Source organism: Phalacrocorax aristotelis, chromosome 5, assembly GCF_949628215.1.
Source record: "Phalacrocorax aristotelis chromosome 5, bGulAri2.1, whole genome shotgun sequence".
Taxonomy (NCBI): domain Eukaryota; kingdom Metazoa; phylum Chordata; class Aves; order Suliformes; family Phalacrocoracidae; genus Phalacrocorax; species Phalacrocorax aristotelis.
Window position 1 is genome coordinate 21,446,192 of NC_134280.1, and position 16,469 is coordinate 21,462,660.

At 38.1% G+C, this 16,469-nt stretch overlaps 1 protein-coding gene across 4 annotated transcripts in view; it reads left to right on the forward strand.

Annotated features, from left to right (window-relative positions):
• The window catches only part of CSRNP3 (cysteine and serine rich nuclear protein 3), a 113,311-nt gene extending 98,841 nt beyond the window's left edge, over positions 1–14,470 (forward strand). For 2 of the 4 annotated variants that reach the window (XM_075093344.1, XM_075093346.1), the window contains 3 exons: positions 3,504–3,800; positions 5,315–6,346; positions 14,336–14,470. In XM_075093344.1, coding sequence (XP_074949445.1) covers positions 3,504–3,800; positions 5,315–6,346; positions 14,336–14,389 — 1,383 coding nt within the window. In that variant the 3' untranslated portion in view covers positions 14,390–14,470. Of the gene's footprint in view, positions 1–3,503; positions 3,801–5,314; positions 8,095–14,335 lie in introns of those variants that run through there. The other 2 variants (XM_075093345.1, XM_075093347.1) reach the window with 1 other exon arrangement.
• The last annotated feature ends 1,999 nt before the right edge of the window (positions 14,471–16,469 follow it).

A 16,469-nucleotide genomic window follows, 5' to 3' on the forward strand; every position in this document is an offset into this window, starting at 1 on the left:
AAAAAAAATCAGAGGCAACAACATGGAAGTCATCCAGCAAAGCAGTCAGGAGCTAAGGTGCTTTGAAATGACAGACTGCTGTCTAATCCCACTTGATGCCCAGGCACTTGAATTTACAGCCCCCGCTGGGTGCATACAGTATTCGGCACGTGACTGGGGTCCATTCCTTAATGCTCCACCGCTGTGTAGCAAAGCAGTTAAGACCTGCAGGAGGAGGAGGAGAAATACATGGCAGATTTGCTATGGTTCTATGGGTCCCTTTGTATGCTGAGCGCTACAGCATTCACCTCATGGGTAAGAGCCCTGAAACTTAAGTTTTATTAAATAGTAATTGAATAAATGACTAAAATGATTACAGAAGCAGGGATTAGAATTCTTCCCCTTCCCCAGTTTCAGACTTAAATTCTGATAGGCAGTTAAATAACAGTGATCTGCTTAAGGAGTGTTTTGAGCCTTGTGTATTTAAAACTAGAGAAATCAGAAGTCTTAGGTAGGTCAGTCTCCTATTATACTAAAAAAAAAAGAAAGCAAATAAACATAAATACACTATACTGAGTTGTACCTAGCTAACAAAAATTGAAAAATATAAAAAAATCAAGGATGCCATTCCGGATTTGAACATTCAGTTCAATGTTCAAATTGTACAGTGGCGTATTCCGTCCCACTGGCTTCAGACAGCTAATTCAAGATCCATTTAATTACTCTGTGGATTTACCTGTGTCTCACCGTAGATTATACAGAAAAAGGATGACTTCTAATGTTGTCCTTCCTACCTTGCTGAACTAATACATTGAAATACCTGGTGTAAATAATCTCTCCATTGCCCCAGGGCCAGGCAGAACTGATTAAGGAGCCATTACCCCCCCTTTTCCTAACCACTGTAATCTGAGAGAAGTTTGAGAGGACATTTTGAAAATGCCTGCATTTAAGATGAAGAGAGAGCTGGAGAGAGCTGGAAGTATGTGCACAGAAAGGGATTTGAATGTTACAGGGTTAACAGACTTGTAAATAAGCTGAAACATGAAGTAAAATTAAGGCACTAAACTCTGAAGGCTGCCGTTAGGGAGAAAAATTGAGAATACATTGAAAAGAGAAGGAGACAATAATGCCTCTAAAGCAGAGTTGTGGAAGTGGCAGAACACCTCTGCATGAACTAAATACGGTGCTGAATTGCTAAGAAGGGATGTTTACTGATCTTGGGAGAATTTTCCTTTGTGCAGTGTAATGCGTGTACGCGCACTGCAAGTAAGGACTACCAGTTGCGACGCTGAGACTCTCCTCCTTCAAAGGGAGGGGTAATGCTTTTAACCTGACTTTACCAGTCAGGAGTAATCAGGATTTTTTTCCTGTGACTGTCTTACGCAGTTGCCACAAACACAAAACTGCAATTACAGAAAAGTGGAAGCAGTCAGTAGGAGTTCACTGTCGAGTAATTCAGTAATGCCATAAATGACAGTTACAGTCCAAAAGATTGTGGAAAGGACAAACTGTTAGTATAAATGGGGAAATGAAACAGTTGGGAATATAATAAAAGTAGAGATAGTGGAATGGGTAAGATTCAGGACTGCTTTCTTACACATAATAAGAAGCATAGCTAGGTGGAGATGAGAGGGAGTTACCTTTACAGTGATAATGGTTAAATGTCTAAACACTGAAATGCAGAAGAAACAGGCAACGGCAGGTATGACTTCAGTATTTCCTCTGTATGTAAAACTGGTGCCTAAAACTTTAGTTGGGATAACAGGTCAAGCTGAAATTTTCTGCAAGTAAATAAGGCAAAACAGAGAATTTGAATGGCTTTTTTTCTATAGGTAAGAAACATTCAAATTACATTCACTGGGGGCCATTTTTCTGAGGTCATGGTAACGGCTATGATGAAAACTGTTAATGCAAATGAGACTTGAAACTTCACCGGTGCATAGTTATCGCATAGTTGTACCATGTTTGATTTACAAAAGCATAAGAGCATGTTCTTGGCTAGTGTAGATCAGTGACCTCATCAACAGAGAACATTACATAGAGCTGATGAACACTGGGAATCTTCTGCTTGTTTGTTTTTCCATTTTAAGCAAAATCATCTCATAGAACAATAATACAAGAAAAAGGATTTATTATTTGACAAACCATGTAACTGCACTTTCTTCATGTTTGCTATGTAGTACGATGCTCAATCCGAGTAACCTGAGATTGAGAAAATATAATTTTTGTAGTGAGTGTCATCTTTTGTTTTTTACCATTTTGATATTCTTTTGATTCTCAAGTGATTTTCTCTGTAGAAGAATTTTTATAAACCCTGTAGTTGTGTTATCTGTCAGGTCTAACCAGTGAGCTCTACCATGGATGGGGATATTAACCTTCCTTCAGTGCACTAAATTTATTTTTTCTTTTCTCCTTGAATATGAACGCCCCTTTCTGTATGAGATGGGTTACAGGAGTATGATACAGATGTGTGCTGTCTTATGAAGGTGGCACTGGATGTTTGTGCTTGATGTTCATGGCCATTTAATTTTGAAACTGTTTTTGAAAGGGTTGAGAGCTAGGCTATACATAGGTAATAATGTAGTGCCAGGACGCTTGTATCTGTAGAGGCTCAAAAATCCATATCCCTAGGAAGGGAGCATGAATCCTCTAAAACCTTTCTCAAGATCTTCCACAAGAGATTAACAACTAACCTCCTTTTTTTCAAAGTTTATTCATTCATTCGCTACCTAAGAATAACCTTAGTGAAGCACTAAAATGTATGACAACACAAAGCGAAATGGGTTATTCTCAGGACCAAAGAGGACTAGAACGAACTTCAGAAGAGCTATTTGCCTCAGCTATGAAATACATTGCAAATAAGCAGGAAGTAACGAGGGTAGAAAGGAGCCAAAATCGGGTGATTTCCAGGTTTAAAACTGTCAACTCAAGAAGCAAATCCAGGCATCTGCCCAAATGATTAAGTGGAAATACTGCTTTGGGACCTCAGCAGTACAGACATAAAACAACCTGTCAGGATAAAGAGGAACAGGATAGCAAATAGTACATAAAATAGACCGTTTTACAAATCTGTGATGCATCGTAATCTGAAACAGTGCTGGTGGTATCATAAAAGGGATATTGAGAATTTCAAAGACCCCAGAGACAGGAACTAGAATCTATTAAGGGCTCAAAAATTACCTTACGAAACAATATAGAGAAGCGTAGGATTTTAGAAAGGCATGAGATCTGGCAAGCAATGCCAAATGATAAAGGACAGGAAGAACAGCTAAGAAATTAGAAATGTAGGAAAAAAATTTGCTTCATGACAAACATGAAACTAAAAACATGTATTTAATTCACACGTTAAATGTGAAAGAACTGCCTTTTCACCCCAACTGTAATCATATTCTGGAACTTCCCGGCAGTCATGCAGCATCTTTACACACAGCTTTCCACATTCATTATGCATTATACGTCTTCATATCTATGGCACATCTGTGTGAACAGAGTTTAAGGACTTCATTAATGGTTGTATGCAACAGATGACAAAGAATGGTACAGTGGAATCTGAAGAAGCTAATACGCTGACACTGGATGACATTTCTGATGATGATATTGATCTGGACAACACTGAAGTAGACGAGTACTTCTTTCTGCAACCCCTGCCAACAAAAAAGCGAAGGGCATTGCTGCGAGCTTCTGGAGTGAAGAAGATTGATGTGGAAGAAAAACACGAGCTGCGGGCCATCCGTCTGTCCAGAGAGGATTGTGGTTGTGACTGCCGTGTGTTCTGTGATCCCGAAACTTGCACTTGCAGTCTTGCAGGCATAAAATGCCAGGTAAATGTCTATATTACTGTTGCCATTTAACTGTTGTGGCGGGTGGGGGCAGGGTGTGCGCACACACGCGTGTACATTTTGTTGTTGAAGTTGTAACTACTGGGAATTAATTAAGTTAATTGTTAAGCGGTAAGACTTGTGGCTATCAAACCAGTGTTTTAAGGCCAAATTTAAGAGCATACAGTCTGTAATACAAACAACCTCTTAAACATCTTTATTTTATGATTGGTTTAGGCACGTACATTGTTTAGTATGTTTTTTTTTTTTGTTCTTATACAAATATCCTGCTCCTCGTATTCCCCTTTGGCCTTCATCTAAATACACAGATGCAGACAACAGAAGAATCAGTAGCCCGCAGATTTCAGAGGGGATATTGTGTTTTATTTTAGAGACAATTCACATACTGTCCAAAGGTGAATTATAGTCCAAACTCGGTGAGAAACAATAAATGAAGCTCTGAGGTACCATCTTTATTTTAACATGCATGATACTTAAAATGCATGCATGATAAACTCGCATGTAGGCAATAAAAAATATATCTGCTAATACAGCAGGTACCTTTTCCTCTGCAGACTGAAAAGGTATTTCATATTGTACATTCACAGTGTCCAATGTACGGCTGTAAATGTCCCAAAATGGTCCCTAAAAGATGTTTTATACTAATTCTCCTGAGTCGCTGTTATGCAGCTTAGTTGACTTCTTGAATGCATTTTTCATCATTTCTTAAATCCAAGCTAAACTTTCTGTGCTATTCTAAATAATACATCCCCTTTGCTGTTCCCGTTTCCATCTTCGCACGTGGGGAAGATGATGTACTAGGTTGTGCTGTATGGTCCTCCTCTGCATCGTATGTGATTTTTAGCTATTATAGCGTAGATTAAAGCCATAGATGTTAAGCTATCTAACTGAACTGTTGGACTTGTGGAGTTGGTCGCATTTTTAGAAATTTAAGATGGCTATTATTAGATACCTAAGTTCTGCCCACAGTCAGTTGAGCTTACAATGTTGCACCTACAATTGACTGGAATATCTTTTAAAATGTACTTGAGTTTTTATTGCTACTATCTGTGGTCAGGTATCCCAATCGGCAACTTTATAAAGGTTTTTGTATATATAACTCATTTTGTTTCAGTAGGTTTCTAGTTTCCATGATCGTTGTTAAATTTTAAAACTCTCTCTGGTAATGCTTTTGCCTGGATTTGAGCACAACATGACATAAAGCTGTAGAACAGAAAAACTACCTATTTTTTGTTTTGCCACATAACACACTCACCTATGGAATAGGAACATATTTTGTCTAGTGTGCAGCACTGTTACATGTATGGGACTGACATGTTCCTGTCAGTCATGCTAAATTCCAGGGCTAACGCTCTGAATTATTGGTAGCCTCATCTGTACTTACAAGTACTTCTCAAGGTGACTCCCACTTCACTATTGTATTTCTCTAGGCTGATATCACCAGGCTTGTGCTTCATATTGTTAATCTGTACTCTTTTTTTTTTTTTTTTTAAAAGGTGGATCGTATGTCTTTTCCATGCGGTTGCACTAAAGAAGGGTGTAGCAATACAGCAGGTAGAATTGAATTTAATCCTATCCGTGTACGGACTCACTTTTTGCACACAATAATGAAACTTGAATTGGAGAAAAATAGAGAGCAGCAAGTTCCAGCACTAAATGGCTGCCACAGTGAGATAAGTGCACACACTAGTTCTATGAGTCCAGGACCCCATCCGGTCGAATATTCAATTGCAGAAAATTTTGAGATTGAAAGTGAACCTCCGGCTGCGGTTATGCATTCTCAGTCAGCTGAGGACTTGGACTGCCCAGGGGAAGAGGAGGAAGAGGAAGATGGGAGTAGCTTTTGTAGTGGAGTTACAGATTCTAGCACACAGAGTTTAGCCCCTAGCGAATCAGATGATGATGAAGAGGAAGAGGAAGATGAGGAGGAAGATGAGGAGGAAGAAAAAGCAGATGATTTTGTAGAAAGCATGGGCTCCCATGCTGATATGGTGCCTCTTCCTTCTGTCCTTTGCTACTCTGATGGAACTGCTGTGCATGAAAACCACTCTAAAAATGCCTCATACTATACTAACTCTTCGAATCTGTATTACCAAATAGAGAACCATGTTGCTGGCACTGCTAACCAGATCGGTGAGACTTACTCAGAAAGGGATGCTGTCAAGAACGGTAGTCTTTCTCTGGTGCCTTACAACATGACTTCAGAACAGTTTGTTGACTACACACGGCAATCAGAGGAAACTTTTAGCAGCCCTCATTACCCTTCTGCAAACCCCTCAGTGATTGTTTGCTGCTCATCTTCTGAAGGTGATAGCAGTGCGCCGTGTAACAGTTTGTACGCTGAGCATAGGCCAAGTCACCCCCAAGTGGAATTTCACTCGTACTTGAAAGGTCCTGCTCAAGATGGCTTTGTTTCAGCTTTGAATGGCGACAGTCGTGTACAAGAGCACCCTGCTGAGAATTCCCTAAACCTCCCAGAAAAGAGCAGACTGCATGAAGAGTGCATCAAATCACCAGTGGTAGAAACGGTACCCGTTTAATATTAAAATTATTCTAGGACTGACTTCCTGTATTAAAATGCACTCACACTGGGTTTCCTAGAATCTTACTTTTTTAAGAGGTAGACAACACTTGGACTGTGGTCAATGTTCCAGACACAGTTTGTTTTCTCAAGCTACACTGGCAGTGGTATTGCACAAAAACAGTTCATGTAAAAATTTAAATAAAAATAATCAAACTGTCTTTTGATAACAATAAAACACGTAAGTAAAAAACACAGCCAACATATTTCAAAGTAGCCTACCTATCAAAGTATGTGAAACCTGCCAAGCTATCTGAATCAAAGCTTCGTGTTTTTGATTGTCGGGCCTGTGCAAGATTGTTAAAAATGATACTTTGAAATAATCATGTTTAGAGTCCTAATTTTCAACATATCTGAAAAGGTGGTAAGTTTAATGTAAAAGTAACTACTGTACAAAAAGGTTTTAATTGTTCTGTACTGTATGTATTTTATTTATGGTAGCTTAGTACTCATGTTTTGATAAACATGAACAGCATGTTCATTTGAGCAGAAGATCCATAGCTAGTTACAACGAGCATGTCCACTTTTCATCTGGAGTACCATGTATTCTTTCTTTTTTTTTTTTTTTTTTTTTCCAACTACCATTTCTGGTAAATTACCTTTAAATCCATTTTTAGAGTGTACTATTTTCTCTTTTACCGTTCTTGACAAACAGAAGAGTCAGAAAGGGGGCATTTACATCTTCTAGAAAGGTGAAAGGTAGACAATCCTCCATCAAAATTAAAATCAGTGGCATTCCAGAGCTAGTACTCCCTCCCCAAAGAAAAACGATCTTGTATATAATGGCAAAGCAGGAGCTTAAGCTTGCACAGCACCTTTTAGCCCAACAAACATTCAGATACTTATGCACTTTAGTGCCATTTTGCAGTACTGTATTAACTGAGGGAACTGTGAACTATTTTGGAGAAATGCCATAGCTCCAGACTCTGAGGTGTATGTAAGATCTTAAAATTCACTGTAACAAAACCTGTATGTTTTTCCTAAGCCAGTTTATGAATATGTCAGTAGGTAATTTATGAAAGCAGAGTCTTGCTGATCAAAGTTTAAATTAAGCATGGGGAAAAAAATGTGGACGTGTCCAGATTTCCTAAATATTTAGCAGTTTTTATGAACTATGAGTCTGGCTTTTGTGGACTTCTGATCATACCTCAAATCTACAGAGTCATTCCGTCTAATTAGTGAACAGTAGATTCAGTGAGGAAACACAGCTTCAGAAATTTTATATCTGCTAAAGTTTGCAAGCAAAATCGCACGTGCATCATACGGATATCCATTACCTTGTGCTCCACTTGTTTTTAAATGAAATAGGAATTAAAATACCTGCTGCAATTCAACCTTTAATTTATTAACCTATGTTGCATTCTTCTAGAAGAGGAGGTGTAGGAACCTGCTTTTCTCTACACTGATAATTCTGCAGTGCTTTATTTTGATTCACAAACCTATTTTAACATTTTTGTCTTATACTGAAATTTTATTTATTGTACATCAAGTGGGTTGAAGCGTAGACCTGTCTTGTTTGTCAAAATAAGGATCAGCATCTTAGTCTTTATTTGTGTCAAATCTAGGTGGTTAACAGTATGCATGTAAACACAGTGTATATTTTAGCTCTGTAACAGTGACGCTCTGGTTAGAAGCTCTTTAAAACATCATGTACAGTACTCCAGTAGAAAAACTGCCAGATTTAAAATATGCTTTAAAAAAACCCAATAAGCTGACTTAATTGTATTTATATGAAATCTGGTCAAAGTGATTACTCATTTTTATGCTAAATTAGCAACATATTTTTACTCCATGTAGTAGCTGGAAAGGTTTTTTTTTTTTCACTTGTTTCTCTAAGAGGTTGTGTTTTATTTGAACTGCATTGAAAAGTCCTAGTACTCTAGGGCGTAGATCCCACACTTGCCACGTATTCCATCTGCTGGGAAAGCGCAGTCGTGTTGGTTATCTGGCTCAGCAGTTCCTTAGCCTCTGTTCCTCTTACTCATAGAACACTCTAGTCTCTTTCTCTAAAGGCTGAGTAGCCAGGTAAGTTCATGGACTCTTCAATTCCATATAGCAAATACCCATCTTTATTTTTTGAAGAGAAACATGTTTTAGTTCATAAAAAAGTTCTGCATCTAAGAATAATATTATTCTGTTCAAGATATTCTGTGGGCAAATGTAACAAGTCTTTGTGTACGTAGGCGTCTTGCATTAACAGCAGGCTTAACTCTGGCACTCTCACTCAACACCAGCACCAAAAGCACAAATCCCTTCTACTTGAGCTGGGACAGCAGCTGTGAATCAGTAGCAGCTTTTTAACCTCAGAGTGAGTTGGCTACTGGAGGATCATGCACACTTGACCAGGGTATTTCTCTCAGGGGAAAGTTAAATGAAATATTTTGTTTCATTATTTACCCCCCCTTACTGAGCAATAAGAAATTATTTTCTTGGCTCCTGTGCTTTCACATGAAAAATATATTTAATAATACTGGGAGCACAGTAAGCAATTAACTTTAAAAAAATGCATCTCGGCTAGCTAAAATACTGAGATAATGGTTATTTAATATTTCCATTGGCACAGGCTTCAGACCCCAGGCCTCCTTACTATTAGCATCTGAGTACTTAGAAGTGTATGTTGGCTGCCACTGGGGCAGCGGGGTGGACACAGCTAAATTCTCTAACGCTTGCAGCATAGGGTAACAAGCAGTAGCTTGTAATAGATAGGGTAGGGGAGGCAGTGTCTGTATAAAGCACTTGCTCTACACTATTTTCCCTTGCTTGCAGTAGCTAATTCCTGGGAGTCACAACGTAAAACGTGCAAAAATAAAGCTAAATCATGTAATGGAAAATTTTTTAATGTTATTTTCTGGCTGGTGTATAATAATATAGGATGTGTCCCATTTCCCAGTTGGTTAATATTCATATTGATAACCAGTCTGTTCATTTTGGAGTAAGCTTATTTCTGCGTGATAGAAGTATTACGTTACTAAATGACAAACAGCAGCATTTGCTTCTGTATCGATACGGAGTATCGTGTGTGGAAGTATTTACTGATAGTTGTATCAGCCGTATTTTTGAAGATGTCTGGCTACTGATAATCACTTCTAAGCAGCCAGGTAATAAGTTGGTAGGTAGTTTACGATTACACTATGTAGTTGAGAATAAAAGCATTTCCCTCTCAAAACAGAATTTTCACACGGAAGACCACTAGAACAGCACCTAAAACTGGATGCCTTTTTGCCTAATATGTGAGCTTTGCCTCTCTTGGAAAAAAATGCATTGGTAAAGTTTATATATAAAGCTTTAACTGATGTTATACATAAAATTAGAACTTTTCTGGCAAAATCACAGCAATTGCAGTTGTTTCCTAAGAGCTATAACTCATGTCCACTGGACCATTCTTTAGAAACTTTTACTGACGAGCTTTTAGTTTTTTAATATTCCTTTCATTTTTAAAATAATAAATCTTTGAGCTGTATGCCTTTTACATCAGAAAGTTCTAGATTTGTAAAGTTTTACTAATTTTCATTTACCTAACTTCCTGCGAGTGAATCCTAGTTTGAGTTGACATTTATTTATTTTAAGGCCATTGATTACACTATCTTAGTAACCATCACTTGCAATAAATGGGGTTCAGCCTGCTCACTGATGGGTTAACTGAGTCAGTTAACGATGGGATCCTGCCTTTTGTCTAAATTCAGCAGAAATTGTATGAAGTATGCATGGTGATGTTACTCACCGGCTTGCTCACTGATCCAGATCCAGTTTCTAATCTTATCTGCATGTTTTATTTCAGTAAACGTGCTAACGATCACGTAGCATTCCCTGCCTCGCAACTGGAAGGGTATCTTCCGATAACTAGCAACACAGCTAGTTTGTTAAAGACTGTATACATACATTTGTTCGCAAAACAGAACATATATTATGTTTTTTAATACTTCAGATGTCCCTGACTCTTTGATAGAAATGTGATGTACTGGATCTGAGAGTATTGGGCTCAGACAGCGGAGACCTGGGTTCTGTTGGCTTTGCCTTTGCCCTGCTGCATCACTTCCATTCTCTGTGCTTTGTTTGTAAGGTACTTGGAGATATTGTGATTAAAAAAACCCCAAACCCATAGAACAGGCAAATGCCCCTCCCTCCCCCCCCCCCCCATTTTTTTGGCTTCATAACTAAATTTTTGTATTGCAAAGTCACTTTCCCAATAAAGCCCAATCCAGCTCAGAAGTGACTAGAAGTTTTGTCACTAACATGGAACACAGCAAAAACAAGCTCCCCTTTCCAATCACCAGGTTAATGAGCAGAAATTTAACAATAGATTTCACAGTGAAAAATAGAACAAAAGCTGTGTTGGATATATGACATTGATGTCTCGCGTGCTTAACATTTGAGCAGCAAGAATGGAGTTGCCCTGCAACACCATACTTGGTAGCAACAGGCAGTCTTATTCCCCTGCATGTTATTGGTTTTGCCAGCTGAATTCTCTCAGCTGAAACTCCTTGTCGAGGCTGCTCCTGTAACAAAGCGGGTGCCCTTACTCAGAGCTAAAGCAAGAGAGACCCTTGATATTGCTTTAAAAGGTATTTGCTAAATAAGAAACTCCCATGTTACAGTTCATGAGCTGTATAAACTCACGTTCATTGTGCCAGTTGTTTAATTTCCTGAAGCAGTCAGGAACAGGGACAGAAGATGATGATATGGAAAATCCTTAAGTGTTTAGGGGTGTTACGCTTTCCCACTGGGGCTAAAGAGTAATTCTGTCATCTACTTTATTATGGTTGCAGAACATCTGATGTAAAATACTTAGAAAAACTAGAATTAACTCAGAGAATATATTCTATAGAATTTATTTCTAAAATGTTAAATCTGATTGCTATTTTTTTAAAATGGTAGAAAGCTACTGTTATTTTCAAAACAGAATCTAGTTCATTAATGTGTTCCTTGGTATGAGAAATCTCAACATTTACCTTTTCAATGTTTCGAAATTTTAAAAAAATATTCCTTACTTTTGCTGTTCTCTGTAATTGCTGTCCATGTGCAAATTATTAATTGTCCATTTTCTCCAAGTGTGAAGTCCAAAGCGCGAACATCATGAAGCGATGAACAAGTGCGGTTTAGTTGTAAAGATGTCTGAGTGAACACACGCTTGAGTTCTTCATAAGTGCTTCCTGTTCACTGTCTCTTCCCACTCCTAAATCCAAGGCAGCTTTTAATTTTTTTTGCGAATAAATGTGCCAGAGTGTTGTTTGCACTTAAGGATGAAAGTTATAACACCTTTGAGAACTTTCTCCTACCCTTATAGCTGATACCAAGAATTTTACTTTTTATAAGAACATCCAATTCATGAAACATCTGTTTTGCAACCTTAGTCTTTTCTTTTTAATTCCTTCCTCCCTTCATCTTAGTGCCTGGGAAAGGTCTGTTGTAGAGGAAGGCTTTTCATTAAAATCAGGCACGAGAGCAACTCTAGTGTCCTCTGCTAAAAGAGTGCCTTTTATTTTGCACTTAACACTAGCATGGAGATAGATCAGAACCGTGGTCAAAAATAGTCCCCCTTTGGCTCTAAATATGAGGGAGCAATTCCAGTGGGGGGCTATAGGCACTCCCTTTCCATACACACAAACAGGAAGGAAACTACCCCACAGGCTGCAGAGATGTGGTAGAGGATCCTCGTCGTCTCCCGAGGCATGCAGATCCAGGGAAAGTGTGTCATTCTTGATACAGCACAGCCCAGTACAGGTTGAACATCCAAGAACAGGGAAAGCAGAAAACCATCACCTAGGGGAAGAAAGTTTCCTTCAAACTACTGGGTTTTTTTCTTTAATATGAGTAAGAAATAATACATTAAAACCACCCTCTTATAAATAGAAGTGAATGAGATCTTAAAAAGGAAAAGTTAAAATGTCTGTTGCTCTACTGCTGTATAGTCTTTGTGGTTAGGAGGATACCTGCTACACAGAAGGTCCTGCTGACTGGAGAACTGTATTCATGATGCTCTGTATTGCTGCTTCTCAGTTGAGAAGATGATGGTCCTTCATCCAAGGCTGGGGTAGAGGCAAACTTCATTTATTTACCCACTTATCTTAATTTGGATCTTGGCAATGACACTTTTGTTTTACTTAAGTATTTTATGAATGAATGTCAAGTAGAACCAAGTCAAAAGAAGTTTACTGTATGTGTTTGGTCTTCTCTAACTGCGCACTTTTCCAACAAGCCATGAAGACTGGATTAGCTTTTCTCCATGGATAGGAAAAATGGTGGAAGATACAAATGACCACCACTGTGCTAACACAAGGATCAAGATAATCCTTTGTCTTGAGGCCTGGAGCGAGTGAGGGGAGAATAGAAAGGGCAATTTAAAGAAAAAGAAGGATGAAGGCAAGAGGTAGAGTGATGAGGACAATTTTTTGTTCTAAAGGGCAAAAGAAAACATATTTTTTTAAAAAAAAGGAAGGGGAAAAAAGGGAAATTAAGCTAGCCCCAGAGCAAGGATGGAAAAGTATATGCTTGTTCAGTACACGCTTGGGCATGTCAGATCATACTATTAATTCTAGATTAGATCATACTATTAATACATTTTAAAACAAACATGAACTCAGTAAATATCAGGAAATGTCATTTTTTCCGTACCAGTTTTGTACAGGTGGATATTAAATGATTTATCCAAAAGCATGGGGTAAGAACTACAACACCCTAAAAACATTGCTGCCCTGTCCTTTCTTTGCCTATGTCAGCTGCAGAGTCGTGTTCAGTATCATTTTAGTTAACGCTGCGCCCAGGCACATGTCCTAATATAGCCTGGTTCGCAGATAACGAGGCTCTAAAAGCAAAGAAGAAATAGGTGTCCTTTTTATTAGCATTTTAGCTTGGGAGTTTCAAATGAGGCAGTACATTATGGCGGCTACTTATTTTTGATTTCCCTACCTTAAACTTTTTAAAGATGTTCTTAATCCAACCCAAAATGTCATTCCTAAGGGTGAAGGTCAGCCATGCTGGGGTACTGGGGGATCACTGTAAAGAACCAGCCATCCCATTTGTGAGTCTCTCATATACAGATTGAGCATGAGTTTTCAGCTTCTTGAAAACATTGCGTTATCGTGTGCACTGGCAGCTGGTTCTCTTAAAAAAAACAGAAGCACGCTGGTTTTTCTCAAATCGTTTCACGCGAATACCATGACTTTGGTTCTCACATAACAATGCCCATTTAACCAATGCTTAACAACTGGGCCCTTCTTTTAATTGACTGGTTGTAGGCACTTCTGTGGAAATACGTCTGAAGTGTATTTTGTGAAACATGTTTAAAAAGTGTTTGATGTAAAATAAGCGCTAGACATTTAACAGTGCAAAAATAGTCAAAAATCTGTAGATTACGAATCTGTTCTGAAGAGCCTCAGCCTGTAATACTGTCTTAGTAAAGTCGATCTTTTAAGTTAAGTTGCATTCTGGTGTAATAAACTTTTACAAATAAAATTATTAATACAAATGTACTGGTTAATACCTGTTAACAAAAAAAGTGGCAGTTGGTTATTTTGTTTCCATCTACAGCTAATAGACAGGGATTTTGTTAAAAACACAAACCCAACACTTTCTAAATTTTTTTTTCTGTTTATTTCTCATTGTTTTAACAACTACCAGCTACATAACATTGACACTGTCTAGTCCAGCCCTGTCTTTCAGGAGGTTCATCTCTCTCTCTGTGTATATACATATATTTCCTCATAAGAATATAAAACTGCTTTTGAAATTTTTGTTGGCAAGTGGTAAATAATACACCGCAGCTTGGATTCAAAAGCACTTAAGTTGCTGGTCTTTCAGACATGTAACCCGTTCAAATGGGACTAGTAAAAATGTGGTGTAATTGCAGCCGTTTGTTTAAAATTTCTACATCGCTTCTAACTTCACTAATTTTTGAGCAAAAATAATTATGTTAAGTACTTAACATTTTCTATTACAGATGATCTTGCATACTAGAATTCTGGAGATCTCAACAGTAAAGCAACATATTTAATTTTAAACTGAAGAAGTGAAGGGAAAGAAAGTTCGTCTTAAAATCTGTACATGGAAATAATTTTAAGCTTCATGAACTGCACATTTCCTTCATTTCCTTCTTTCTTTTTTCAACAAGTTGTAACATCAAAGATGCCAAAGGGTAATATAAGCTACAATAATATTCAACAGAACTTAACCTAGACCTTATGTTGTAATAATTTATTCAAATTAACTGTAATCTTCTGTATTTATATTTTCGGTATTTATTATGAATGAGACGGAATTTGATGTATTTATTGTCGCTTATTACTGCAGTGTATATATTACAAAAAATGAGCATTTTTAAGTCTTAAAATTAGGTTTTTTGTTAATTAGTGGCACTTGTATCGGCTGTATTTTTATTATCTATTGTACAATATATATTGTCCATTTGTTTGCAATGAAGTAAAACAGGTTTCTACGTTACATCATGGCTGCCAGTGCGTTGTGCATCTTATTTCTACTCTGCAGTCACTAGACATTCCTCTCATCTATCAGCCAGGATTAGTACAGCACCTCCTCCCTCAGACCTGCAGAACCTCTAAAGATGCTCTGTGACATTTTAGGCATTTCTTCCATTCCTTATAGCCCGATAGCATAAGGAGAAACAGTTTTGGTGTTTGTTTGCTTTAATTTAATCACCATATAAATATTAGGCAAATGAACAGAAATGCCTTGTTAGGTATATCTGTTTGCCCTGTAACACTACTACTGCCAACGCCTTGGCCAGTGGAATAAACTACATGATTCATCTGCACCTGTCATGGCGAATTTAATACTAAATTTTGGTTGTAAGTTAAAGAACCGTTTCCAACAACTGTTGGAAAAAATTCTGCAACAGCTCTCTCTGGTGGACAAGTTGCAGTAACTTTATACAACGAATCATTTCAGTGGTGCATAAAGCATACTGTTACATTTCAGGACAACTGCTTAACTATTTTGAAAACTGCTGAGCAACATCGCTACATTATGAAAATCAAAACCACAGATCTTCGCCATCTTTTTATTCTGATATCTTTTAAAATTGAGCTGTACATCTGTAAAAGGTAAGTTATTCTTAAGTGTGCATTAATGACAAATTACATGTGGCTACAGTATTTGTAGCTCCAAAAACTGACAAAGATCAGATGTTGTTCTCTAGAGTATAAAAATAAAAGTTCTCACCGGATTTAAGGTAGCATTTGTTTTTAATTTGTTAGGAGTTACACAGAATGGAAGAGATGAACGTCTGCTCTCAGACTGCTTTTTGCACTGCCATGAACCGGTTAACCGTGCTGTTCCAGGGCTTGCTAAGCCATACTGGCACAAAAAATTTTGTAAAACAACTTTCAGCACTGGTGTGCTAATTGGAGACAACAGGATACCAGTTCAGAAGTAAGAAGACTTAACACTAAGGTTCAGTTTTAAGTTGATCTATTAATAGTACTCGTGTAATTCTATACTCACACTAGTGCAAATCAGCAATTGCTCTTGAGGGTGATGAAACAAAATCCTCAGGTACAGTGAGCTGGCGAAGACCCACTGCAGTTAACAGTGCCATTACCAGGTAGAGCCATGAAGGACCAGTGGGGCCTCTTGTTCAGGGGCAGGTGCAGCCCAGAGCCACAGGCCCTGAAGTCCCAGGACATTTAGGACCTGCTTTGTCCTGCTGGGCGTAAGGCTGAGCTGTCCTTGCCTGAAATCAAGCCTTCTTCAGCACTTGGGATTACCTCCCTGGATGTGTAAGAGAGCATGGCGAGGTGGAGTTTAACACCAATGCTAGCTTTTCTGGCAACCTTCAGTAGTATACATAGCAATCTGATTGACTGATGTATGAGTTTTTACATGCTGTATATGTAATAGTATTTCTTTTTTTTCCCCTTCATGGGGGGAAGAGAGCATAATACCATTGCTGAAAGTGCTTTAAATTAAAAAAAAAACAAAGGCAGTAAAAGAGCCAGAGAACCACCTGCAACAAACTCTGATTTTCAGCATGCCACTTACGTGAATGATAACATCCAGAAGAGCTGTAGGTAATGAGACACACCTGGAAGATGTCTTGCTTCTTAGACATGCAATTC